Source organism: Brachypodium distachyon, chromosome 3 (genome assembly GCF_000005505.3).
Source record: "Brachypodium distachyon strain Bd21 chromosome 3, Brachypodium_distachyon_v3.0, whole genome shotgun sequence".
Lineage (NCBI taxonomy): Eukaryota > Viridiplantae > Streptophyta > Magnoliopsida > Poales > Poaceae > Brachypodium > Brachypodium distachyon.
In genome coordinates this window covers 8,954,314-8,979,996 of record NC_016133.3, presented here as the reverse complement: position 1 = coordinate 8,979,996, position 25,683 = coordinate 8,954,314, and the positions used below count along the sequence as shown (strand labels likewise).

At 42.1% G+C, this 25,683-nt stretch overlaps 4 protein-coding genes and 1 pseudogene across 7 annotated transcripts; 3 read left to right on the top strand and 2 right to left on the bottom strand.

Moving 5' to 3' along the window:
* Positions 1 to 1,824: 1,824 nt before the first annotated feature.
* LOC100830329 lies at positions 1,825 to 4,707 on the top strand. Its single transcript, XM_024461020.1, has 5 exons — positions 1,825 to 2,013; positions 2,110 to 2,212; positions 3,379 to 3,434; positions 3,596 to 3,760; positions 3,935 to 4,707. The coding sequence occupies exons 1-5, from the start codon at positions 1,969 to 1,971 to the stop codon at positions 3,992 to 3,994; spliced, it is 429 nt and encodes a 142-aa protein (XP_024316788.1). The 5' UTR covers positions 1,825 to 1,968; the 3' UTR covers positions 3,995 to 4,707.
* Positions 4,554 to 12,318, bottom strand: LOC100826460 (senescence-associated protein OSA15, chloroplastic). 4 transcript variants are annotated; one of them, XM_010235853.3, is made up of 13 exons: positions 12,151 to 12,311; positions 10,607 to 11,046; positions 8,789 to 8,965; positions 8,594 to 8,667; positions 8,433 to 8,509; positions 8,253 to 8,324; positions 7,968 to 8,036; positions 7,091 to 7,137; positions 6,829 to 6,952; positions 6,677 to 6,745; positions 6,495 to 6,598; positions 5,509 to 5,584; positions 4,554 to 5,080 (listed from the first exon to the last, which is right to left on the bottom strand). In XM_010235853.3, the coding sequence occupies exons 2-13, from the start codon at positions 10,921 to 10,923 to the stop codon at positions 4,907 to 4,909; spliced, it is 1,380 nt and encodes a 459-aa protein (XP_010234155.1). In that variant the 5' UTR covers positions 10,924 to 11,046; positions 12,151 to 12,311; the 3' UTR covers positions 4,554 to 4,906. The 4 variants fall into 4 exon arrangements, with proteins under 4 accessions (XP_010234155.1, XP_003572753.1, XP_010234156.1 ...); XM_003572705.4 differs by having other exon boundaries at positions 8,789 to 8,956; XM_010235854.3 differs by lacking the exon at positions 12,151 to 12,311 and adding an exon at positions 11,855 to 12,128.
* A 1,074-nt stretch (positions 12,319 to 13,392) lies between these two features.
* LOC100823996 lies at positions 13,393 to 16,823 on the bottom strand. Its single transcript, XM_003572698.3, has 3 exons — positions 16,345 to 16,823; positions 14,271 to 14,469; positions 13,393 to 14,041 (listed from the first exon to the last, which is right to left on the bottom strand). Exons 1-3 carry the CDS (start codon positions 16,760 to 16,762, stop codon positions 13,879 to 13,881), a joined length of 780 nt encoding a protein of 259 aa, XP_003572746.1. The 5' UTR covers positions 16,763 to 16,823; the 3' UTR covers positions 13,393 to 13,878.
* Positions 16,794 to 20,713, top strand: LOC100830022. The gene is made up of 9 exons (XM_010235852.3): positions 16,794 to 17,401; positions 18,161 to 18,241; positions 18,321 to 18,380; positions 18,871 to 18,914; positions 19,095 to 19,137; positions 19,598 to 19,669; positions 19,754 to 19,855; positions 19,929 to 20,057; positions 20,461 to 20,713. The coding sequence occupies exons 1-8, from the start codon at positions 17,093 to 17,095 to the stop codon at positions 20,052 to 20,054; spliced, it is 837 nt and encodes a 278-aa protein (XP_010234154.1). The 5' UTR covers positions 16,794 to 17,092; the 3' UTR covers positions 20,055 to 20,057; positions 20,461 to 20,713.
* LOC100829709 lies at positions 20,461 to 23,970 on the top strand (annotated as a pseudogene).
* Positions 23,971 to 25,683: the final 1,713 nt, after the last annotated feature.

The following is a 25,683-nucleotide window of genomic DNA, read 5'->3' as shown; positions in this document are numbered from 1 at the left end:
TCGATGGAGAGACAAGAAGCTCATATTATTATCCATACCAATATATTAAATTAAAATTGGTGCTGATAGTACGGTCGCAAATTATAATCAATATGCCATTGTTCATTTTTTTTTATCTCAGTTAAAATTACAACCAATATGCCACTGTCCGTTATTTTCTTTTTTTTCAGTTTTTTTATGATTTTTTCTACTCCGTCTTACAATGGACACCACCACACCTGCATGCCGACCTCGACGGCGCAATGAGTTGCCTACACAGAAAATGAAAATAAATAGTTTGTGATTTTGTTGACCCATAGCAACGTGCGGGCACACCTGCTAGTCTTTCTATGATTCAGGTCTGTAACTATGAACACATTCCTAAAAAAAACTATATGAACACCAAGATTTGAATCGGATTGGGAAGTAACAACGAGAGAGGTGGTTCTCATCTATTGTAGGAGTACTTGTTTAGTTTTATTTTTGGAAAGAAGAAATTCAAATTGTTAGGGAAATTGTACTTCCTTTAGTATGTGGTTTAACCACCAATCAGTGTGATGCAAAGAAGAATTTGACTGAGTATTTTTCAGCTGAGTTAGAACATCTTCAGTTCCGGTGATCTTGTATGGGTTCATATAAAAGATTGTTTCCTAAGTCTCATCCACCATATTCAACTCCCATATATTTTATTAATGTTAATAACTAACAACACATTGTAAAGTTTTTTTTGAATGCATCTCCTGGATGGTCTCAAGTAAATAGCAACCCCTTCCATGATATGTGCAAAAATATTGTTTGTGTTGGCTCAACTAAATAAAATTAATTGTCACTCAGGCCAAGCGGTTTATACCTATTAATACTAACGTTTAAAAGATAAATAGGGCGGACTGTCGTGCAGATTGTTCATGCTAAGTTGATTGATTCTCCATGCTCCAAATGGAAAAAAGGGATCTGATGTAATCAATATAGGGCATGGGCTCCTGGTACAAGACTATTGAATGGGGACGCGACAGCCGACAATACAAACATTACATATTGACGTGAGTGTATATTGCACGCATATCTGAAGGGGGAAATGGGAAAATGTGCAGCATTTCAAAGCGTGGAAGAAAAGTACATTCAAAAGATTTTCGATTGAAATTTTTTTACAAATGTAATAAAAGAAAATATCAGATAGGATCTCAATACCCCGTTTGGATGTAGATATTGGAGCAAGAAATTGAACATTGTAATTGAGTTTCCTGATTTTTCTTGTTTGGATAGGAGTTTTTGGGTCGGTCGCTGACTGGTAACAGCCCAATATCTATGTCTAAATGAAGTCTAAGCATTTTTACTACTTTCTCCGTCCAACAAAGGATGTCTTAAGTTTGTTAAAATTTGGATGTATTTAGACATGACTTAGTGTATAGATGCATTCAAATTTGGACAAAGTTAAGACATCCTTTGTTGGACGGAGGGAGTAGGACTCTATAAGAAAATCTTTTGAACCAAAGAGGCTAAAAGGACCGGAATTTAAATATGTGTATTTATGCCTCATGCATCTGATTTTCAAGAAAAATAAATAAATCTCAGTCGACCCGTCGGATTAGTATTAGCTAAAACATCAGACGACTTGGTATGGCAAAACAGTTTAAATATCGTACGGAGTAGTATAAGATTCATGTGATCAGGGCCTAAACCTCTCGCTAAACCCTGCACCTGCGCTCCTGATGGCGATCACCGGCTACTACCTCCGTTGCTTCCCCTCTCGAAAGCGCGACGCCGAGCGCCGGCACCGGCGTCCAATCTCCGTTTCCCCGCCGCGCGCCGTCCCAACCGATATCCACCAGTTCGTCCTCTTCGGGATCATATTCGTCGTCCTTCTCCTCCGCGACTCACGAATCGGTCGGTACAGCTACTACAGCGGTTCCTCCTCCCCTGATCACGGACGCACAGGTGCAAATCATAGAAGTCTGGGCGACGTTCTTCGTCCTTGTCGTTTTCGCCGCCATGTGGCACTACCAACGGCCGAGGACGACTGTGGTTAAGCTCCAGGTTCTCTCGATCTTCTGAAATTCACAGGCAATTTACCATTATATATCACTCGCTAATAGCCATGATGCCAGTGAATGGAGTTCGTCACAATTTCAGGTTGCATTGCTGGGCTTGGCAAAACCATTTCAGAAGGAACTGAACGAGATTGCTGAGAAGGTAGAAGCGTCCAACCAGCGTTGGTATAAGTTCATATTGACGGGTAATGCGATCTCTAACTTCTTGACGTTCTAGCTACTTTTCTTTATATGCTTCCTCTGCGTCAACTTCCATGCCTCCTTGTTAGCTTTGAAGTTCTTAATTGTGCAATTTGAGTAGAAGATAGAGATGGCATACCGGAGTCTTTTGCTAACAAGCTTGCCTTATTTGCTGTTTTTATTTGCCTTATTGGCCAAGCCTCTTATCCACGTGGCAAGAGACCAAGTCAATGGAAGTCTTCATCCGGTCAAGGTGTCAACGAGGATTGCCAAGCCACATGAGTTTATCCAACTGGCTCCAAGACTAGTTCGGGAAGCTCATAGGATCGAGTCCAGAAAGTCTAGTATGGCCCAGTACGATAGAAAAGTACCATGAATCATCAGCCTCGACCCGTGAAGTGTCGCTACGGCCCGAGCAGCTAATCGATCCCTCGCTCATTCTCTTTCCCAACAAATGAGTAGGTCGTCCTCCACGAGGAGATCAAACATATAAAGAAAATTGTGTGTCATCTTGTCGAGCGTACATCGACTCTCGCTGATAGGGCCGGCTTATGCACCGTACTAGCACCTACACCATCGACACCCCCTAATACTTGTGTTTTTCTACAACAAAACCATTTTTTATTCTACTGTCCAGTTTACCTTGATTGGAAATCAATGTTCAAACATAAATGTATGAGGAAATACAAACAAGTTAGCATGGACAGCGTAGACTTACCTACCGAGTAAAATTTGAAGTGACAATTCTGAAACTGAATGTGTTGTTTGTTGTAGTTCCTGTGGAAATAGAAAGATCACTAGAAACAGGGTATTTACATTTGTACTTAGGACATCAGTTGCAGTCAAGTTGAGGTATCTATAAAAGCATTTCCATTTCTGTGTTAGGACTTACGACGCGAGTCATGTTCAAGAATTATCAACTATTTTAGCATGTAGAGAAACTAGCCTGCGCGACCAAATTTGACTGTAAATATAGTATTCAGGTACAGGTGAACTATAGTTATATGATATGATACATGCCTGTTATCTGCAAAATATTGGTCATTCACCTGTATAGTGATGGCCTTCAGATGCTTCTACTGTTAATACATCTTGCAGAGGTTGACGGCTGATATCAGTTGTCCAACAGTACTAGCTTGTTTATCATATTCCTATGATTCACATTATGCAGTGACGATACATTCATTGAGCCGTCCCATGGATTGCTGCATCTCTTCAAACTTGTCAGTAAGAAACATATCGCATTATACCCCTTGGTGATTAATAATGTCCATGGGGCTTGATATGGTTCTTTTCCTTTGAGATGACAACTACTCCCTCCAATCCATAATAAGTGTCGCTGATTTAAATCACCTATATTGTAATTTGCAATTTCATTTACTTTTTAGGCTGATGTCAAAGTTGGACTGGACTCTTGGGAGGAGCATTTCGATAAAATTTCCATGATGGAAAGGAGCAAATTTGATGAAGAAACACTTTGCAACTTGGAAGGAATCAAGAAGAAGAAAGAGTACTCCAAAAATTATGATGACTTCAGAAACGAATATATAGTGGTATGTCAACTTCATCCACAGTAAAATGCTTCCAGAAAAAAAAAATGCATTTTTTTCGCAGATGTGCTTTGGATGTGAACTACTTACCAATGGAGACATATTAGTGAACACAATTCTTTTGATGATCTGATATTCTTTTGAACTGCTTACAAATATGAAGTTCTATGTCTGCAGATAATGGCCTTCTCTGATGATTCCCAAATTTCTTCAGGTAACCATGCTAGTCGCTGCTGATGGTGCAATGAAATTTCCTACAATCACAAGACCCGCTGATCTGGAAGCAGCTCTGGGAAAACTTAACTCTATACCTGCAAGAGAAATTCGGGTATGGAGAATGTTTCCTATCCTTTTCATAATAAACAATTGCTTCCTGATGTATAATCGAGACAAGGGAATAACAACATTTTCCCTGATTTTCTTCTAACGTCGCTGATAATTAATTTCCTACTCGTGCCTGCTGTCTCAGGGCATTCATGTGTTATGGACTCCTCAGGAAGACAATGACGTTCTTTCCGAAGAGAAGCTTCTAACGGATTATCCTTGTCTGAAGCCCCTGTGTGATTACTAGGAGACGATCTTACCATGTTCTCAGATGCCATGGTATAAGATCTCGTCGGGAAAAAATGCACGTAAAAAGGGTGTGGTCGGTCATCATCGTTTTTTAGGTGAATTCGATGAAGAGCCTTCGATGAAATCACTTGGAAGAGGCGATCCACAATACTTGACTCTCGAGGTCTAGGAGTTGTGCAAAAACTTACCCCAAAAGAAAGAAAAAATCTGTACAAAAACTGTGTGCAATGTACCTTCCTAATCCATACTAGCCAAGAAAACAGGAAAACTATACAAGGCCTCTGGAATCCTTAAACCATATCCTTGTGCTTCATCTATAATCAATGGGTACAGAGAAATGTGTTCTCATTACACAATTTCCCAATTTCTAGCACTCACGAGATACAACCTTGGCATGCATGCTGGTTATCTGGTCACCAAGCAGCCCATTTCGTACTAAGCTAAGACCTAACATTGGACATGTAGGTGATTCATTCATTTATGTGTTCTTCGGTTCTTAACAGTCTGTAACGTGTCGATCATGGTGCTGCGGAAGTTTTGATTAATCTTAGTGCGACCTTTCATCTGATTTACGTCTCACGTGGCATCGTCTGCTGCTGAACTGCCATCATCGGCCTCTTCAGAAGCCATGTTTTGGTTCACTACAAACCTCAGGCTGTCACCCTCTTCAAGCTCCCATTGCTTTCTGAGTTCATCGATGGCCCTTGCTGCAGATCTAGCTACAGCATAATTGGAATCTTGAGCCAATCTCTGCAATTACAAACAGGGTTAAATCCTTATTTAAAAGAAAGACATCGAAACAATCTTACTTTCCCATGTAAATTCAAGAACTACAGCACATGTAATGATCACAGCATCATACAGAAAAGGGATTCAGTTGCAGTGGTTTGGAGCTTTCACTGCGGATATTTATACTACCTCCGTTTGTAATAGATGGTGTCTTACAAAGTGTGGAATCAAACTTCTCTACATTAATAGATTATGTCATCTAGTTACTATTCAGGTCGGCACTTCCCGAAAAAAAATATCATCTACTTACAAATGGAGTAACAGAGTGCAAACTGGTTGGAATTTGTTAGGGTTCTCAGAGATTCAGGCCTCAGACATCAATTCAGGATATAAAATACTCAACACTTATGGTTCTTTCATTTGCTAATATATGAGAGATTTATGTTAACCTGTAATGCGCCCATCCCAGCATTCCCTAGTGTCCACATGGACGGAGCTGCAGCCAGTGCATTGGCTAAAGCTTTCCTACAAAGAGTAGAATTATATGATGGTTATTAATAATGCAACATACCCATAAGACAATTTGGAAACTACTCTATAATCTAGAGGCGAGTGGATCACCAATAGATGAACAATCTTTTTCTATATCTGTGAAAACACAAACACTATTGATTTGTATGGAAACAAATGGGTCATCTCCTTGTATAATACAAACAAAAATAATAGCATTCAGAACCAGAAAGATGGTAAGTAAAATTGAGTTGGCAGATAAACAAGAAGACAGATATATAAATAAATATCTATATCAATTTGTCAAAAAAAAAACTGAAAGCAAACCAAATATCTCATATTGTCTAGGGTCATTAGACTGTTAGCCAGTGACAAACAGTTACAGTCATTGTCCCATGCTGTCATTTTTGGCTGCATGTATCTGAAACTTGGATCGAGATCTCTAATAGGGTTTGGGAATCTGGAACTCTGACCCACAAAGTTACAGGGTATTTTCTGTGTATTCTCTGACAAATTAGCCTCTCACAGAAACTGCATTGTGCAATGCATTTGAACTTGCCAATAAGCAGAAGCTCATCTTGGAGGCAAATGTTCAGAGTTTGGACATGATGAATTGACCGCAAAAGCAGCCCCAATAATTAGTTTGGCTTAAAAATATATCACCATGTTTGTAAAGAATGCCAGTTGTGTGGGCATCTTTTATGGTGTGCCCATGCTGAAAATGTATGGTTTGATGGACAGAAATTTCTTTTTCTATCAAACCTTGCAATAGCTTATTGGTATAAATACATATAATTAATTACAAGAAGATCAACATAAAATACAGTATTTGGTTAAGCTTTCAATTATTCTCCATTGAGCTTGAAAGGAAATAAATGGAGATACAAGAAAGGAAAATGGTGAGTCGTGAAATGATGCTATGCACCTGGTATTAACATCTGGAGAGCTTGAACATTCAGCTATCAAGGAAACACTCTTTTTCCCATCCATGGCATCCAGGTCAATAAGAGCCGCTACTAGCAATTCAAGCTTCATAAACAGAGAAGAGGTTGGAATATGAGTACGTCACAAGTTCATGTTTAATAGATGAGTTTACAAATGGCTCACCTCCTCAGGATCTGTGTAGTCGATACCATCAGCCTCAGACAAGGCAGATGCCATACTCTGGTATGCATCCTATGAGAATTAAATTAAATAAAAATTAGTAAAGCGGTGAGCCGGTGACAGTATGCTGCTAACCAAGTTAGTGTAGGTACAACCTCTATGGCAGTAATTTGATCAGTAGAGACTTCATGAGGAAATAGCTCAAGAATCTTTCCATTTTTCTCGAGTGTGATGAACCTTGTTGAGTTAGTAGGAGAAAATGAACCATCCTTTGGAAGCCTACGAGTAAACTTTAGCTTAATCCAGACTGATCCACAGTGAATATGCAACAGGGAAAGGGTAAACTAGTTTGCTGCTCAATTAAACAGTGATTTGCTGAAAGGAACTTATCATTTGGAAATAATATTAAAAACTTACTGCTCTTGTAATTTGTTTGCCATCAAGTCGTGGATATCCCGAACAAACTGCATTAAATATTAGAATTTTAAATACCGCCATAATAATTCACAATCAGCATTTCATTGTAGGAATACTGATATTTTGCAAGGATTATAATTGATCAAACCACCTTGTCTAATCCAGATGTAAACTTTAAGTGATTGTTTTGCTCAATAAATGTCAAAGGCTTTCATCATGGGCTAGTATGTTGTGTCCAGTCACATACTGAATGAAGGAATAAATGGACTAGGACTACTAGGCATCCCATATACTAATCTGTCCAAGTGGCAAAGTATAGACAATGAGGTTTTTTACTAGTTAAGAAAACTTCACGCTCAGCATGCATGCTACAATCTTACCGTACTCATGTCTCGATGCAGGGTTGTCCATTTTATTTCAAGCCCAGGGGTATTTTTGTGGATCATAGAAGTTAATGATTCATAGTTAAAGCATGCTTATAACACAGGCAAAACTTATTGCAACACTGTGCACCATCGAAGATATTCTACCATGATGGATAGATCATTGTAAGATACTGTCAGTCTGTCAAGATAAGCTATGATTTGCATTGCCAAAGGCAAGAAATACATACTATTTAGAAGATAACTGATTCGGATTTTTTTTTCTCAATGTAATTTTTTCCTGAATGCAGGCTGCCACCTATGCATTAGATAATTGTTAGGTATAGTTTTTCAGTATCCTTCTACTGGTACATCTAATAATGATTGATGAGAAAAATAAGCAGGCGCCAGGAGGTTGGCACTTGGCACTGATGGATTACCCGATTATTCAGATATTACATATATCACCGTGTAATGAAAAAACAGACGATTTAGAAGGCACCTAGTTAAGCTACCTTTAAAGCCATGAAAGCATCCTCCATGGCACGTCGTCTAACAACCAGGTCAGCTCGTCGCAGATCTGCCTGGGTTACAAATAAGTACTGTATTAGATCAGCATCAAACCATAAATTTAGTAACATAGGAGTAGCATGCATGGTTAATAAAATGAATACCTGGTTAAGAAAATGAATACCCAATAACATAGACAGGATGGTTGCAACTTTCTCGAAGGTATGAATGAGAAATATGTATTGCTTAATCTTTCAATTAGTTCCAACAGAAGGAAAACTTGTACACACCTCTAAAGCACCATCACTCCAATGTTGATCTGCTGCTTTCTTTAAGTCCGACTGAGCCCGTTCCTTCAATATCTGATTATGTACACAGAGGTCAGACTACAGAACATAGAAGTAAAATAAAATCCAATAGTACATAACAGGCATATGACTCAATATCTGATGAACACAACAAATACATACTCTAGCAAAATTGGTCAGGTGGGCTGCCCTCTCCTTCACACTGTTGTCAATCTTTTGAGTGTCTTTCCTTGCACGAGCTTCCAAGAAATCAAAACTTTAGATAAGAAATTAAATCATAAAAGCATACAAGAGCTTGTTATATGAAAGAGAAAATCATGTACCATCCAGCTTGAGAAACCCCAACCCTAAAACAGCAACATCCTGACACGCACGTTTGTTCAGCCTTGTGATGCCACTAAGATTAAAAGGAGTCAGCTATATAAGAATAACAGTACAACAAATAATTGTTTGTACCAAGGAAAATAATTTCTTTGGAGAATATTACAAAGACGATTATGCACAGTGAAAATTAGTACCGTGAAAGTAAAAGAATGTCACTTTGAGCTCTTTGATTCACAAACTTTGCATCATTGTAGACAAACTGGCAGGCTTCAGACAGCCCTCGACTAGAATAGAATGATTTTTTCTGAGCTGCTTGATTATCTGACAGTTGAGAATTTCCTCTTGTACGCTCTTCAAAATCCCTGCAGAAGCTTTAGAATATGAAAATAAAAATGATGAATCAACTATAGCCACTTCAAAAATGAGCATGTGCAGCTTAGCTAATGGAAACTACTACGTGAAAGATGAAGTCTTATTTGGCACTTAAAATTGGTAAAAATCTTCAGCTGGCTGTGTTTAATATTGTTAAAAAGGATTGCTCAAAGCATCCCGAGACCAGGTGTTAGCTTTACAATCAGGGCAACCCCCTGTCACTCATGCTCTTCGTGCTAGCGATCGACGCCCTGAGCAGCCTAATCTCAGATCCATCAGCTGCTTTCCCTGACAATGCAGAACTCAAGCAGCACCATGTCTTCCTCTGAACAGGGCGCGATCATGCCGACACTGCTACGTCAACTAGGAGCGATTATACCGGCCACTAAAATTTGGTGTCCACAACCTCTCGCTCATAAGCATGTCCCTCCGGATGAGATGAAAATGGCAGCAGCACACAGATGAGGTCACTTTGGCTTGCTGTTCACCTTGGCTGAGAAAGAGGTGTGCGTCAACTAGACAGTGTTCTTGATGTGTAGTGTCAAAGGGCAGGGCACTTGCCAGCACCATTGTGCAGGGACTTGCAAGCAGAACATTGGTCACTGTCATCGCTAGCGGCCTGAGCACGCACGGGTGGGTCCAGTACGTGGGGCTCTAGCACACAGTGAGCACGGTGCAGCTGAGCAAAGTTGCGCACGGACAAGTTACGCTGTGCTGGAGCACTGACGGCAAGTACTCGGTGCAATCACACTACAATGACCTGTTCCAGGGCTCAATCCTAGTTGGACGATCTGGGCTCCCAACAGCTCCAAGATTTTCTTGTGGCTCACATGCCAGGGACTTTGCTGGACCGCTAGTCGCTTCGCACGGTAAGGATTGCCACACCATGCCGCCTGTTCTCCAACAAATTTGGCAAGAAATCGGTGTGGTATAACTACAAGATACACCAGGCAGACACCACAACAGGGAGATGATTTCGTCGATGGGTGGTAACAGATGATGCGATCATCGGCCCTGGCTCCTGCCTCAGTGGAAAGGGGTGCCACCACTTATCATCCTCACCTGCTGGCTCATCTCGAAGCAGCGAATACGTCAGTTCAGGCATGTTGTGTGAGGCTTGTACATAACTTTTCTTTCTATCAAGACACCGAGACACAAACTAGTCTGGATTTGTTGGCTTGCACGTGTGCCTCATTGGGCCGCTAAATGGATCTTGCTTCACCCGAGTCATCTTTCTATATGTCCTCTCTCCGTTCCTCCATTCGTCTGCCTCGACCCTCTTTGGCCTCTCCTCTGTTTCTAGCTTGACCTCGACCTCCCCCTGCTAGTGCTACGGTGCTACCATACACGGCATATGGAGTAGCCAGGTATTCCATCGCTTGATTATGATTCTTTAGATTTGAATGACTTCAGCGAAACTGTGGTGGATTATTTCAGATGCCATGGCTAACAATTACAAAAAAAAAAGTTGCACAAAAACAATTCTGACATGGAAGTCATGACACAAGTCAAATCTAATGACAGTGGGAGCATAGGAAGAGTGAATAATTTTCATGCTAAAAAATATACATGGATTCTGAAGCATTAGTAATTTGGAGGAAAAGATAAGTTCACACCAGTAGATGTACTTCAAAAGTTACCTGTAAGGGTCGTTGCCATCTTCAGAACTCTTGCATTCTTTAGTTTCACTGCTACTATGAGAACGATAAGAATAACACCGAACATTCTGACCATGTCGGAGTAGGGAAACATTGGCTTTCCCCTCGATTTGCCCATGTCTATCAGCTGGACAGAACCTGAAGACTAAATGATATCCGTCCATCCACTTCCTTACCTCTACCTTCTGGGGTGTACAATTTAATGCTACGTGATGTAGTCCTTTCAGCTTACATGGCATTCCGTGTTGATCATAACACATCCCACTAGATGCTATAGTACCAGAGAGTTGGCTAGCCATATGGATGGAAGTTGTATGTTTACTATGGTTATGAAACTTTGGCCCTAGAAACAATCCCAATTATGCCTTCATTAAACAAATTCCCCAGCCAGCTTGACGTTCTGATTTAATTTGTTTCAGTACCTGATGTATAATATGGCCATTAGTTTCATGTCACGACAAACAGATACAGATACCACCATGCAGAGAATCCATTTTGTGGTGCAAAAAATGATGAACATCACACATATATTAACAATCATATCCAGTGAAGTTAATATGTGCATAAAAAAAGTAATGGTATAGTCTGTCAGCAACAAGCCAACAATATTTTGATAACTGGAGTGCATCATATTGTCGGGATTACAGCTACATTTGAATTGAAGCTGTACGCTTCCTTTCGCCATGAACACATATTTAAAGCTAAACATGGGAACATGATATCATGATTATTGGGAGTGTAACATTAATTTTTTACAGGTGAACAAGAATTCTGGCCAAATTTGCATCGACATTTCATTAAGTGTCAGTTCAAACTCTAACCCGAATATTTCCTAAAAAAAACTCTAACCCAAATCAAAATAAAGTTGTGAACAACATCGAAAGTTCAAATAATGAACCGATCGTACCAAGCATGTGTGTTGTGCAAGATGTGCAGCATAACAACATATGCAAGATGAAAAGTTCGGAAATTTCATAATTCGAAAAGCAGTGGCGCAACAAAATATTTGATCCAGGGATGGTGGGTACTGCCAAGGAAACATGTAATATCTTCAGGCTAGTTTACACATAAAGGCTTCTCACTGACAAACTAGTTTACAAACAAACTCAACGACTTGGCAACATATTTCAGACAGCTTATACGGAGTACTACACAGACAAGCATGAATAATACTCAAACCGTTAGGTATGCAGATAAATCTGTAAGCACCACCGCTAAGGAAAGCACAACCTCCCCTACGATTCTGATGCCTGCAGTTTTACTTCGGTTTAAAGGAAACGTATTGCTGTGACAGCAGCCCTGCTTGACATTTCCTCAGTTAAGTATAGGCATAGCTGAACCATAATAATTTCGGAAGGAATTCGCCCTAAAACCGAAAAATGACTTGTTGCCCAGATATAGCTTGGGAAACATTCGCTGATTCGCTCCCTTAGAAATCCAAAGACCCGTCCACCGATCTCCCCCCTCAGCGAACTAAACCACACCAAACAAGCAGCGATGAGAAGAAGGAAGGTGCCTGCACTTACTGGTTACACACGAAGGAGGTGGAGGCCTTGGAGAGAGAGAGAGAGAGAGAGAGAGAGAGAGAGAGAGAGAGAGCTAGCTTCGTCGAGGTGCGAGATTTGGGATGAAGGAGTATGGGAAGGAGATTCTGGAAGCAGCAGGGAGAGCGACGCTGGGCCACACAGGCTGAGGCCGCAGAGCGAGAGCCACCGGTTGCCCCTGAGGCGGGAGGGATGCCAACGGGCTGGGACCCCGCCCTGATCCCATACTCTGTGGCCTCGATGCATTTGCCCGTGAATGTGACAGCAGTCTGAGGCTGATGTTTCAGGATCTTGCTTGGGCTCTTGGCTTGGCACAGCTCCATGCGGATAATATACCGCAAAACTACACACCTGGTACTGGATAACTGGACTAGTAATGGATTGCTTTTGCGTCGGGGGTTTGTGTGAGCCATGAAAATTACGGTGTTTAAATTTTGCTGTGGAGTGATGTACTCCTGTCCTCTCTTCTGCTTCTCGATCACGCCCAAAGCTCATCCTCCTACCCATCATTCTCAGCTCCGGCCGGTGGTGGCCTTACGCTGGCCACTGGGAATTCTCTGGGGAATGCAGGCCTTGATCACGCGTTCCCGAGGGAAAACACACTTTCTTGAAACTTAACCGAAGCTTTTGGATTCGATGAATGTTGAACATCTCAGTGCGACATCAACAATCTATACGGTGACCACTGTCAACCTCCAAAAGCGCAAGAATTTTGTAACCGTTGCACACTGGCATTCCAAAAAGAAAAGAAACAGAAGTGCATACACAGTATCGTTGCTGATCTGTGTTCTCCGGCAATTGAAGAATTATGTCTGTGTTGAATGTTTCGCTGTTATTGTAGACCGCATTTTGTTATTCTGACTGGCTTGTTTTCACAAAAGCCCCGGTTACAGGCGACAAACCCTTGTACATTCTTCCAGGTTTTGAATGGAGCAAGGTGAAAAATCTATTGATCTAAAAAAATAGAAGTGCATACACACAGAAAATTATCTAACGTTTTGGTAGGAATCCTATTAAATTGAGTACAGGAAAGCAATCCGCAAAATAATATTGATCCCATTAGTAGGGAAACTCAAAGGACTCTATGGAGAAAATTACTGTGAATTAAAATCCTACAGAATTTCTGTAACAAACTTAGATCGCAAAGGCGAAAGTAATTAAGCATGCAGTGCATCCCTGCCCTTGCTCCTTCGGATAACACCCCTAAAGAATTTAGGCAGTATGTATGAAAATGTGCAAATGGCATGCTCTAATTGGATAGCTTTCAGTAACATACATACATTGATACAACTCAACATTTTTTGTTTGCTGCTTAGCTGCAGCCTGCAAACATCATCATCCCACCAGGTATCTCGTTGCTGTATCTTCTTTTAAGCAACTCCTTTGCTCCGAGAAACCCGAGAGAATCGAACCTAACACAATCCCTTCAGTTCAGATGGGTATGGGAATTTAACTAAACGACAGAATATCTGACGAAACTGAGTCAATCCCTGTCTATCTAAATAAGCCCTTCGGAGAAAGGGTTTATGCCTTCCTGCTAATGCCAATGCTAAAATCTACAGAAACAGTGACGAGCAAATTAGTCGTTTCCTAGCGAGCCTGAGCCAAACATGAGACTGTCGATAATCTATATATGTAGGAAACCTTCTTCCGGGTATTCTCGATCTCTAGAAGTACCAAGTGCCTACGGGATGACACATCATTTGCCATTCATCTTACAGCGGCCAAACGCTGCAGGGTTGACCCTGCTGCCTTAGTACTTGATGGTTTATTTGATGTATCGGTAGAGCTATGCCCGTCAACGATGCAACACTTGATTGACTTCTCAACCTTGCCAAACAACACGGATTTACTGGAGTATAGTTCAACAAACCTGCAGACACAAAATAAAACATATTTCGTTCAAAACCAAAATGTATCTGATACACAATTGCATGCATCTAGATGATTCAAAACCATTGTTCTTTGGAATCTACAGGCACAAAGCAATAAAATTAGTAATAACCACATTCCATATGGAATTTTGATGGATATCGGAAGGAATGTTAAACAAACGAATCAATTTACAAGCATGTTAAAAGAGTCCGATGAAAAGAAATTACCTGGTCGCAGCCTCCAGAGACTCCATTTTGAGAAATGCAAAACCCTTACAAACAGGATCACGAGTCTTCTTATTTGCAGAATTTGCTGGGTTTATAGTTATCAGTCCAGGAAACCGTTTGAAAGCTAAGTTCAGGTCCTTATGTATGTTCTTCTTTTTTGGGAGGTTCCAAATACGAACATGAATGCCATCAGTACTGTCTGTAACAAAGTAAAGGGAATTCATCAATATGTTCAATAATTATTTCTTCAAAAACTTCCACGGCGGTTAAATCACAAAATGATGTGACGACAATTTCTAAACATGTCCTAACACAATGATGAGGCAGATCAGCTATCTACTAAGGAGACTGGATAGCAATAATATAAAAAATATTTATCACCATACATTGTTCCGCTGAAAGAAAGGTAAATTCAATCATATCAACATTCACTTTGAGGCTTACTGAAATTTCATGAGGTAGTTTCTAAACATGTTTATGTCATTGGCCTTGGAAGTTGGATTTGGTGCATAAGGAGTTTGTATAGATCATGTTTATCGGAAGTAAAGTCATAAGATAAGTTTGTATAGATCATGTATTTCCGAAGTAAACTCATGAGATACCAATACTGGTCAGTGTTAAGAGGGGAACATCTGAGCAACTAAAATTCTGAGAGTTATCAGTTTGTTGCTTTTGCTTGTCAGATGCAATCATTACATTTTCTGCCTCACATGTTATTTCATTAGTTTAACCATGTTTTTTGCCCTCGTAAAGTAACTAATAAACGTAAGTTATTTCTTTTATTTACATTAAAATGGGAAGTTGCCCATTGGGACAAATTGTCTTTACGGATTAACTGACGACATCATGTAATTTACTAATATTCCTGTAGGACATTATAGTAGTAGCTTTATACGGAAGTTAAAAATCCCACGACGTTTCATATCTGACTTGTTTTCGTACTGAAACTCACAAAATCACCAGGAGTGATACCAACTAGCTCTAAGTACTTCAAATTTTGGCTGAAGATTCAAGACGAAAGGCTAGACAACAAACAAATACTAAAATGGTAACATTGCAGAATATTTTATTAAGAGAGTGGATTCGCTACCATGGCGGGTAGCTATGCATGTGGTGTGACGTGTGAGCCATAGGATGAAGCATTGAAGCCTTGCTTTTTTATGCGAGAACACTTTATGTGTTGACTGTTTCTTTTGGACAATTCCCGATTGTTTTTATCTGAATTATTTTCGATTTTATTAATTCAGAACACATTGGATGGATTAAACCAAATATATATTCGGTGCCAGCTGAGAGAGATATCATGTAAGAATTACTTTTTTCCTTTCTAGTGGTGGATCATAACATAGATACCAGTTTCCAAGAGGAATTAGTTTAGCATGCTGCAAAGAAGTGGAACTAGGGAAATAGCATTACAAAGGAGTTCAACTGCCAAATGATATCGCCGTTGGTGTGCATTATAGAAATAACATTACCATGGGGTGATACAATGTTTTTGGCCCCCTAAACTGATGGGTCGTCAAAAAGTTATGATGGAGGGAAACAGCAATTACAGAGGAGCCACATCAGTGGCAGAAATTCTGGCAATGGAGGACCTCGGGGTGGCGGGCATACTAGTGATGGCTGGTTTCAAATTTGTTAGTTACTCTCTTTCTTACCATATACAATTCTTTTTTTTTTGCGGGTTTACCATATACAATTCTATCTGTACCGTTTTCTAAACAGATAGTAGATGAAATTGTTCCTCTGTAGCATTAATTTCGACAATGCACAGTGATACCAATGACATTCAGCATTACCTAATTTCGCCTCTTTGCAAGATGTTGCTGAGCTATCTTTTCTTTTCCTTAACCGAATTACTGACCTTCGTGTAAAATAATTGTCTTGTCTCTATTTGTTGCCTCGTTACATACAGCAGTTTAGCATTGATGCATTATCAGAACCTCAGAAACTTCCTAAAGTATGCAGGTGCAGCAGCTGAGGATACCCAGTGTATTATTACCCCTACATGGCTGACGCTTCGCTAACAAACTAGAGCAAACGGTGAGTTGATGAGAGCGCAGAGAAACCTAACCTCCGCCGGTTTCTTTGGCCGAGTCAGCGGCCCTGATGAGGTGCTTCGCCGGGGCCGGTTCGCTCTTGCGCCCCGAGCCGCCCAGGCCCATCTCCCGGAGAAGCCGCTCCTCAATGTCGGTGGTGTAGGTCTTCCCCACGCCGAAACCGGCTGGTTTGGGCCGATTCTTCAGAAAGATATCCTCATCAACCGCCTCCTCCACACCATCATCATCCGACTCTTCCTCGTCGGAGCTGGTACTGGCTACTGGCTCGCGGTCCCGGCGGCCGTATTTCCTCAGGCGACGGAAGGCGAAGGGGAGGTGCGACGGGCGGAGCCGGGAGGGCGGGGCGCGCGAGAAGGCGGCCGACGCCGACGAAGGCGCGGCTGCAGCCACGGCGGCGCAACACGCACTCGGCAGCAGCAGCAGCGGTGGCATTTCGTCTTCCTTTTTTTTTCCAAGACCAGACCGGTTACGGTTTGTTTCCTCTTATCATCGCGAGAGATAACTGAGACCGTCCGATCCTTATCACAACTGCATCGCGGCCTCTGCCGTGCCTTTCCCCCGCTGCCTCGCCGCCGTTCTCTCCCATCTCCGTTGCCTCGTCCCAGTGGGATGGTGGGAATTCGGCCGGACTTCCATTGATTTCTGCTTGTTTGTAAAGCCCTCGTTGTTGGTTGTTACCATTGCGAGTCGAGATCATTAATAATTCCGGATTTCCTTTCTTCTACCCTACTCTGCTCCTGAGTAAGGAGAAGGTAGGGGATTATGCTTCGCCTTCGCCTCCATCCGTGCCCACACTTCTCTCCGCCGCCACCGCACCCCGTGCTTACCCGCCAGTTGGCCGCCTCTCCGCTCCCAAAGCTCTCCTTTCCAGCCGCCGTCACCGCGCTCCGAGCTCGAAACCCTCCGCGTTGCGTCGCCGTCAGCCGAGCAGCGTCCGCGGAGCAACTAAGGGGCGTTGAAGAGGAGGACCTAGATGAGGCGCTCAACAAGACACGGCAACTCGTTGAGTGCGCCATGTTCGCTTCCGTTGCTGGCCTCGCATACTTCCTCAGCAACTCCCTCGCCATCGAGGTCTGCTTCCGTCCGTTTGTGCAATATTCCCCTGTTTGTTTTTTGTGGCCATCTATTTATTCGACTGTTGATACATGGTACTCTTAAGAAATCATAGATATGCTTGCTAATTTGTGTTGTTAGTACCAAAATCTCACCAGCATCTAGTTCAAACTTCAAACCATCCATTGAGGGGTTTGCTTAGAGCATGGTGGTTGTTTGTTACTCGTTTTCATCTAACAGAAGGTGCTGATAAATGTGTGTGAAATATGAGTTAACATTGCGACGTAATATATGTTAAGGATGGAAAAATGGGAAATGCAAAGTACTAACAAAAATGCTTCATTTGATTCTGTTTGTTTGAATTCCTGTACACAAGCAAGTGCTACGGCTAGGTGTCAAAAGTTATCTTGTTTCAATTACTTAAAATAAGGTTTAGTAGTTTTTGGGAGTTTGTCTGTATGCGGGATCTGCATTTTAATAGTTGAGAGATGGTGCTGTGAGGTCAAATTCTTTATTAAACAGGCTACTCCTCGAAAAATGGAACTTTCTTCCTGAGCATCTTCCTAAGTAATTAGTATAGCATCGGCATTTTTTTAACAATTATTGTCCAAAGTAGATACATTTTCCTACTCAAAATAAGTATGTGGAAGATTTTTCCCTTTTTGTCCTTGTAAATTATATTTCTGTATCATTTCCATCTACAGTCTTCAACAATTTTAAATCTTCCATTCAAGTTTATGGAGGAAACAACACTGCTCTTTTGCTTTGCTGATGCAGAGTTATTTTAGTTGCTTTTTTCCATTGCCGATAGTCATCTCCTCACTACGATGGGGACTGGAAGCTGGTAGGAAAACTATGGTAAGCCCTCCAAATGATTCACTTGATATATGTTTTTATCATATTTCATATATTTAGTTATTTTGCATTGTCTCACCAGGTGGCTACCGTTTTACTGCTATTCACATTGTCTGGCCCTGTGAAAGCTTCAACTTATCTGGTAAATATCTCTATTCTACTTATGATCCATATCATAGTTGTAGCAATGGCATCTCTGAAATTCAAAATTCCTACAGTTAACAATCAATCTGTTTACCTTGAAATTAACTGCTACTTGTACTACTGCTGAGTGTTGACTTGGAGGATTTGACAACATCATTGAAATGAAATAGCATCATATATCAGGAGCAGCGCGTCTTAGAATAAAAAAAAACAGTATTCAAAGTAAAAGAACTCGTATAATCACAGATTGCAAGCTGCAATAGTAGGGTTATCGTTTATCAATCATCGAACAACACTGCAACAGTGTTCCTTATTTCATTTTATTACTTTAGGTTTGGTTTGTTGGTGATTTTTTCTTTTTGTTTCCCTGTAGCTTGTATGCATATCCGTTGTAGTTATGTATCTTCTATGAGACCTGATAGATTGAAGTAGTCATGCATTCTTGATGACTGTGCACACTCTTACTCATTGCACTTATTTTCATGCAGCTTATGCATGGAGTGGTTGGTCTGGCCATGGGTACCATGTGGAGGTGAGGAACAGAAAGGTTAAAAGGTGAAGCATTCGCTTCCACCGTTGTCTTATGTCGCTAAAATCTTTACTTATGGATGTGCAGCAGAGATGCATGTGTGCAACTGCAGCTTTCCTAGCTTCCTGTCAGTGTTATATTGACTTTGAGTAATGATAACATGTTTCCCTCCTCTGTCATCAGGTTGGAGACCAATTGGATTGTTTCCATCATACTTTGCTCGATTGTAAATTTCTTTTCTCAATTGATATTTTGTACTTTTTAGAATATCTTGCTGATCCCATATTGATTCACCAACATTTGGATATGAACTTGACAACCTCATTGTGGACCTCTTACTACATTCGACGTAGAGTTAGGCCTACTTTTAAAGTTTAGGACAAATTTGCAGTTTCTATCTGAAAATTGGATGAAGCGTCTAGCTAACAAATTTTATGTTGGTGAATCTTTGTATTTCTTTCTTGTACACCTCTTAGATATCCTTTTGGGTGGAAATAAAGAAACAGCCTGTTTTGCTAATACTAAAATTCAGGATCATCGGGTCAAACAAACGAACAGCATGTTCCCTTTAGGAAGTAGATCCAAGTCAGAATTTTGTCCAGTGATCATTTCCAGTTGACATATGTGCTAGTATTGTTTTTAGTGCATAGATCAAATTGAATCTAAGCTGGCAATTTGTTTTGCAGACCCGTGCTGTGGGAGCTTGTGGATATGTGTTAGTGTCATCATTTCTGATAAGAGAAAACATTCTTGAATTGGTATATCTACTCTACATCCCTATTCAAACGTTAAGATCAAGGGGGAGAGAGTCTGCTCTTTTCATTAACTTCTGATCTTTCCAGATAACAGTTAACATACATGCCTCCTTGACGTATATTCTGGCAGCAGCTGGTGTGAACGCAATCCCTTCCATGGATGCAATATATGTAATCTTTGGGACACTGGTAATTTTCAACACGCCTAATTAAGCTTATAACACGAATTATTTCTAACTGTAACTCTTCCTTTCTGTGATAGCTTCTACTGAACTGTGGATTCTTTGTCTTCATACTTCATATAATTTACACAATCTTCTTGACTAAACTTGGAATCAAGCCTTCACTGAGACTTCCAAGATGGCTGGACAGAGCAATTTTGAGTTGAAAGGTACTCCCTCTATTCCAGATTATAAGATGTTCTAGCTTTATCCCAAGTCAAACTTCTTAAAAATTGACCAAGTTTATAGAGAACTCTGCCAACTTCAAATTAATTTTATTAAATCTGTCATGGTACATATCTTTATAGTATACTTATTTGATACTCTAGATATTAGTATATTTCTCTACAACCTTTTAAAAAAAATTGGCTCGGGACAAAATTAGATTATCATATAACTTGAAACGGAGGGAGTATTAAGGTAGAGTGCTACCATACTAATTTGTAGATGGACCTGCAGCATTTCAGTATTACAATTGATCCCTTATAACCCACGGCATGTCGGTGCTGCAATTGTTGCCTTGTAACATGTCATTCTAAATCTGTAACTATATGGTGTTTCTTTCCATTCCAGGTGTGCCAGCAAGATTTTATTGATAATGGATCAGCATTGGTGGAATTGACTAATCGATATGCCTGATTAAGTAGTCTTGTAGAACCTGAATCACCAGGTATGTTGTCCAGAACTGGCGGCTTGATGATACAGCAACTAATTGTATCAGATTCGCAAGCTTCTGTAGTTGAGGCAATCCATGACTTGTTCTCCATCGCATGATCATGGCTACTCGTAGGGTGCAATTAGTTTTAACATATATTTTTCTTCGCTCTGTCGCCATGTTTCCTGGCCCCATCAGTGGTTGGCAACCATTGCTTACTCGTATGGTTGAAAACGGATATGAAAATGAGTCCAATAGGAGCCCTCGCTTTCGTGGAAGTTTATTTTTATTTTTCTCGAAAGAAGAAGACCGTGGAAGTTTATTTTGCGCCTCGCCGAAAAAAAAACACTTATGGAAGTTTATTTCCATACATGGGAACTGCTCGAAAGCGCTTAACATGAGCTTCAAGTTTTAGCTTTTTCAAGGTATAATGCTACATAAACAGGAGTGTACTGTCTAAACCTCACAGATCTGCCCATCAGCCATGGCGCAATCTATCAGGCCACTATGTTAAATAAATGCACAGTTCAGATGGATTCTTGCAGAGATTTGACGGCTGAGAGCAGGGAGGGCTTGAGAGAGTGGGTAAATCCTCAGCCTTAGGGGTCGTATGATATAAGAAAGGGAGAGCGGACCTTGACACAGGGTCCCTTCTCGTTTGATGGATTTGCGTTTCAAATATAGCATTACCCATATAATGGGATTTATGTGTTTGGTATAAGAAAACGGGTGAGTGGACCTCGAGAGAGTCCCTTCTCGTTTGATCCATTCATGTGTTGTCTGTAGCAATATGCTTACAGGGCCACAGGTGGTTTATTTGGTACTCCGTACGTGGTTACAGCGAATAACTGACGGCAGCATCAAAAGCTGGATAGAGAACAGTGAGTTAAGCGTAAAAATAGCAAGAGAGGCAACGTAGCTTAAAGAATTGGTCAGATAGAGTAGGGCATACTTCTTTTGTAACCTTGGACATTAAGCGGAAAGGTGTTCCATGTGTTGTCGTTTGGCTTGTTTACATCGACAAAACATTGACTAGAAGACTTGAAGATCAGATGTTGTATATGCAAAGCCGGCCATTGCATGTATATATACCCTGCACACGCAATTGTTCACGAGCTTCCAAATACTCTCCAGTAAAAATGTCTGCTCATCATTTACAGATCTTGACGCTGTGCTTTTTCTTCTGCTGCTCCATATGGTCTCTGCACTTGCCTCGCCGTGCGAACTCGCTTTCCTTCGACTTCAACTTCTCCCAGCCCGGTGGCTACAGCGCCCAAGACCTGAGTTTCCAGGGCGATGCCTACTTGGACTCCCAGGCTCAGATGATCTTCCTTACAAGGAACGGCGCGAGCTCGGACATCCATAACAGCGTTGGCCGGGCATTGCACGCGCAGCCGGTGCCGCTCTGGGACGCCGTCACCGGCAAGATCGCCAGTTTCATCACCATCTTCTCCTTCCAAATCAACGCCAACAGCAACAACACTAGCGACGGCATGGCTTTCTTCCTCGGGCATTACCCTCCGACAAGCATCCCTGAGCCTCTCGACAACGGTCGAAACCATGGCCTCTTCAACAAGAACGCCAGCACGGCCGCGACAGGCGACGACCGGGCCACTGCGGTTGAGTTCGACACGTTCTTCAACGCCGGCTTCGACGCCAGCAACGGTGGCCACATGGGCATCGACGTCAACTCCATCGTCTCTCGGGCGTACACCGACGTGGACGTGACTGGCAAGAACCTGACGTCCGGCCTCCCTATGACCTGCCAGATCAGCTATGACGGCGGCAAGATCCTAGCAGCCATTCTTCAGATCGGCGACCTCACCTACCGCGTCAACACGAGCGTTGACCTGAGCCAGGTCTTGCCTAGCGTGGTGGCCATTGGCTTATCCGGTGCTACTGGCGTGGCGGTAGAGATACACCGGATAATGGCATGGTCATTTAACTCTACCTTGGACTTGGACACGCCGCGGCCTCCCGCAACCAAGATCCCCTGGAAACTGGTCGAGGTAACTGGACCAGTCGTTGGAGTTTTTCTGCTTATGTGTATTTGTCGGCGTTCGTCGATGGCAGCTACGCACGAGAAAGAAGAGATACGAGGCTCTCGCCAAGGGCCTTCCGCATTTTGATTACCGTAAACTGGCACGGGCGGCCAACAGATTTGCAGAGGGAAATAGGCTCGGGGAAGGCAGTTCCGCCTCAGTTTACCGGGGCCAACTCAAGAACCCAAGACGAGCAGTAGCCATAAAGAAGTTCAAACCAACACTACTGTCCGGCCAGGGGATCAGAGATAAGGCGTTCGAGGATGAACTCAGGATCGCTACTCAACTCAGGCACCGGAGCCTGGTCGAGTTAATTGGCTGGTGCTACGGCAGCCAGAGGAACCTGGTTGAGTTTGTATGCTGGTGGTGCGACGACAGGGACACACTTCTCTTCCTTGTCTACGAGCTTTTGCCACAAGGTAGCCTTGATCAACACCTGCACAGGGGTAGAAGCTGGCTACCATGGTCCAAGAGGTATATATGTTTTCCCATCTTGAGATTTCAGAGCATCCAATATCCATCCATTGATGACATTGCTTGCAAACAGGTACGAGATCATCCTCGACATCGGCTCTGCGCTGCAATACCTCCATGTGGATTGGGGGCAACACCAGCAGTGCATCGTACATGGCGATATCAAAGCGAGCAACGTGCTGCTTGATCCATCGCACAACGCCAAGTTAAGCGACTTTGGATTGGTGAGGTTAGTTGACCACGAGACTGGGTCGCAGACGACAGATGTTGTGCAGGGTACGTTCGGGTATATAGACCCTGCGTTCCTCGACACCAGCTAGCGGAACAGGCAGTCTGACGTCTACAGCTTCGGCATTGTCCTGCTAGAAATGGTCTCTGGCAGGGATCCAACAGCGTCTCCGCAGAATAGGCTGCCGTTGCCGTCGTGGGTAAAGAGTTTGTATCACGTCGATGCCATTCTGGAGGCTGCTGATGAACGGCTGATAGGCGTCGAGTCCAGCATTGTACGGGACCAGATGGAGCGTGTGCTGCTCGTCGGGCTCTTGTGCGCGCACCAGGATCCGAGCAGGCGGCCGTCTATCAGCCAAACCATGGATGCCCTGCGATCCGAGGTCATGAAATTGGACGTCACCCCGCTGGTGCCAGTGCCTACTCTGCCTTAGATAAGATCAGGGCCCTGATGGTGTCCGGTCGTCCACTGTTTGAAATGTGTCTGAGCTTTCAGACACTCCTGCAGTGATCGCCCTCCCTTTGCCTGGTAAATGGACTGGAGCTAGATCCACTCGACATGCGGATCCCGAATGATTTCAAAGGATGCTAGGGAACTGTAATTTTTATAAACTTTTTCTAAGTAGGCTGTGATCGATGCAAAATTTACAGTGATACGTCGTTCTCTCCACAGGGATTGAGTTACAAATATTAAGCAAACTCCCAAAGCTAGACTCACACAAACTAGTGTTTAAAAGTAGTGACAAAAGAGCCCTGGACTGCACTTTAGTGAACTCAAGTAACAGGTTTACTCTTAATCTAAATTACGGACAGCACAAAAAAACTATATGAACCACGAACAGAAAAATAAACTTGTCTAATGTTTTTGGTATTTTTCTGAAATAATAACAAGCAGTAAAGAAATGACTCACTAATTACTGAAACTAAAAAACTGAGGAAGCAAGAGGGCTAACAAAACACAGGTTAGCAAATTCTTGCAGGTTTCTGTCTTACAAGAAGCAACACGAACAGCAGCAAGTTTCACACGATTTATCTTTCCAAATGCAAGTACAACAAGATCAGCAAAAGAGCAAGGAAAGGGAAAGACTGGTTGGACTTCGTCACCAAAGAGCTGCTGTAGAAGAGGGTTCAGAGATTTTTCGCCAAGTTGTTGAAGCGGCGAAGCAGGAGAAGCAGAGGAAGCCGGATCGGGAAGATGCAGAACAAATACTCGAGCTTGATGACGATGTGGACGAGCAGCCTAGCGGTGAGGCGGATCTCCAGCCGCGACCTCCATTCTCCTCCCTTCTTCTCTTTTCTGATCTCCTCCCCTCTTCTCGATCTGTCTCCCCTCCCCCAAAAGAAGCAGAGCTCCCCTTTTTTTTTGGTCCTTCTGGAAAAGCCATCGGCACATGGCCATGGAGTGACTCCCCTTTTGCCTTTCAGTCCTCTAATTATTTTCTTTAGTGCCCAAGTTGATCCCTGCTGCTAACATTCTTCTCCTTGTAAAGTCCTTCTTAATGTTGAGTGAGGTGCTCAGCCTAATTAATTGAAGTTTCTGGGCCTTTTTCGCCCCTTCCTGCATATAAAGAATTGAAGATTGTAATTGCCTCTTTGGAGTGGAATCTGTTACTTTAACATACTTTCAGGAGTGAAAAGAAGAATTTAAGCAGTGCAAAAACTCTGAAAATGCGCACGAAAAGTACTGAATATAATGCTCATCAGGCTGTTTGGTTCATTCTCATTCATTCATTTCACAACAAAATTGATAGTAGTCTCTTTGCGTGACCAAGGTCTGATAACCTCTTCACAAGCTACTGGGCTCCTTTGCCTTCTCAAGATGGCGGGCTCTCCCTGCTTTCTTCCACCAGTGGACAAGAAATGGAGCACCACCGATGACAAGCGGAGGTACACTAGGTCTTCATTTAAAGTTTGCATAGGTACAATGGGTCTTCGTTTAAAGTTTGCATCTCGATGTAAGCACATACTTCCTCCGTTTCATAATATAAGACAAGCACGCATTTCAAGATTTGGTTTTGATCAACAAAACGTGAATTATGTATTATAAAAATTATACCGTTGGAAACTTCTTTCAGATATGAATCTAGTGGTATAATTTTTGTAACACATAATTCACATTTTGTCAATCTAATTGATGGTCAAAGTTAGAGTTCAAAATGCGTGGGCGTCTTAGATTATGAAACGGAGAGAATAATTGTTTGCAAGGTTCACCTTTCAGCTACATAAGTCGGTCCTGACTACGAAGACTCTGCACCAATCGTGAGACGACAGACACCGACCTAGACACCGACACATGGGAGTTTGGGTTATGCGTTCTCGACTCAGACACCAACCCTAAGCATTACACCATGTATAATAATAAAATACAACTTATTGTTGGTATTTTCTAAACATGAG

Excerpts from the sequence above, each read along its gene's own strand:
- LOC100830329 (XM_024461020.1), top strand. The coding sequence starts at position 1,969 with ATGTGGCACTACCAACGGCCGAGGACGACTGTGGTTAAGCTCCAG. Across the intron at positions 2,014-2,109 it reads CGACTGTGGTTAAGCTCCAG|GTTGCATTGCTGGGCTTGGC; the intron begins GTTCTCTCGATC and ends TCACAATTTCAG. Across the intron at positions 3,761-3,934 it reads TCAGAAACGAATATATAGTG|ATAATGGCCTTCTCTGATGA; the intron begins GTATGTCAACTT and ends CTATGTCTGCAG.
- LOC100826460 (XM_010235853.3), bottom strand. The coding sequence starts at position 10,923 with ATGGCTAGCCAACTCTCTGGTACTATAGCATCTAGTGGGATGTGTTAT. Across the intron at positions 6,953-7,090 it reads GCAAACAAATTACAAGAGCA|GCTTCCAAAGGATGGTTCAT; the intron begins GTAAGTTTTTAA and ends GTTTACTCGTAG. Across the intron at positions 6,599-6,676 it reads ACTACACAGATCCTGAGGAG|CTTGAATTGCTAGTAGCGGC; the intron begins GTGAGCCATTTG and ends CTGTTTATGAAG.
- LOC100823996 (XM_003572698.3), bottom strand. The coding sequence starts at position 16,762 with ATGCCACCGCTGCTGCTGCTGCCGAGTGCGTGTTGCGCCGCCGTGGCT. Across the intron at positions 14,470-16,344 it reads GGCCAAAGAAACCGGCGGAG|ACAGTACTGATGGCATTCAT; the intron begins GTTAGGTTTCTC and ends ACTTTGTTACAG. Across the intron at positions 14,042-14,270 it reads TCTCTGGAGGCTGCGACCAG|GTTTGTTGAACTATACTCCA; the intron begins GTAATTTCTTTT and ends TTGTGTCTGCAG.
- LOC100830022 (XM_010235852.3), top strand. The coding sequence starts at position 17,093 with ATGCTTCGCCTTCGCCTCCATCCGTGCCCACACTTCTCTCCGCCGCCA. Across the intron at positions 18,381-18,870 it reads TGAAAGCTTCAACTTATCTG|CTTATGCATGGAGTGGTTGG; the intron begins GTAAATATCTCT and ends ATTTTCATGCAG. Across the intron at positions 19,670-19,753 it reads GAGAAAACATTCTTGAATTG|ATAACAGTTAACATACATGC; the intron begins GTATATCTACTC and ends TGATCTTTCCAG.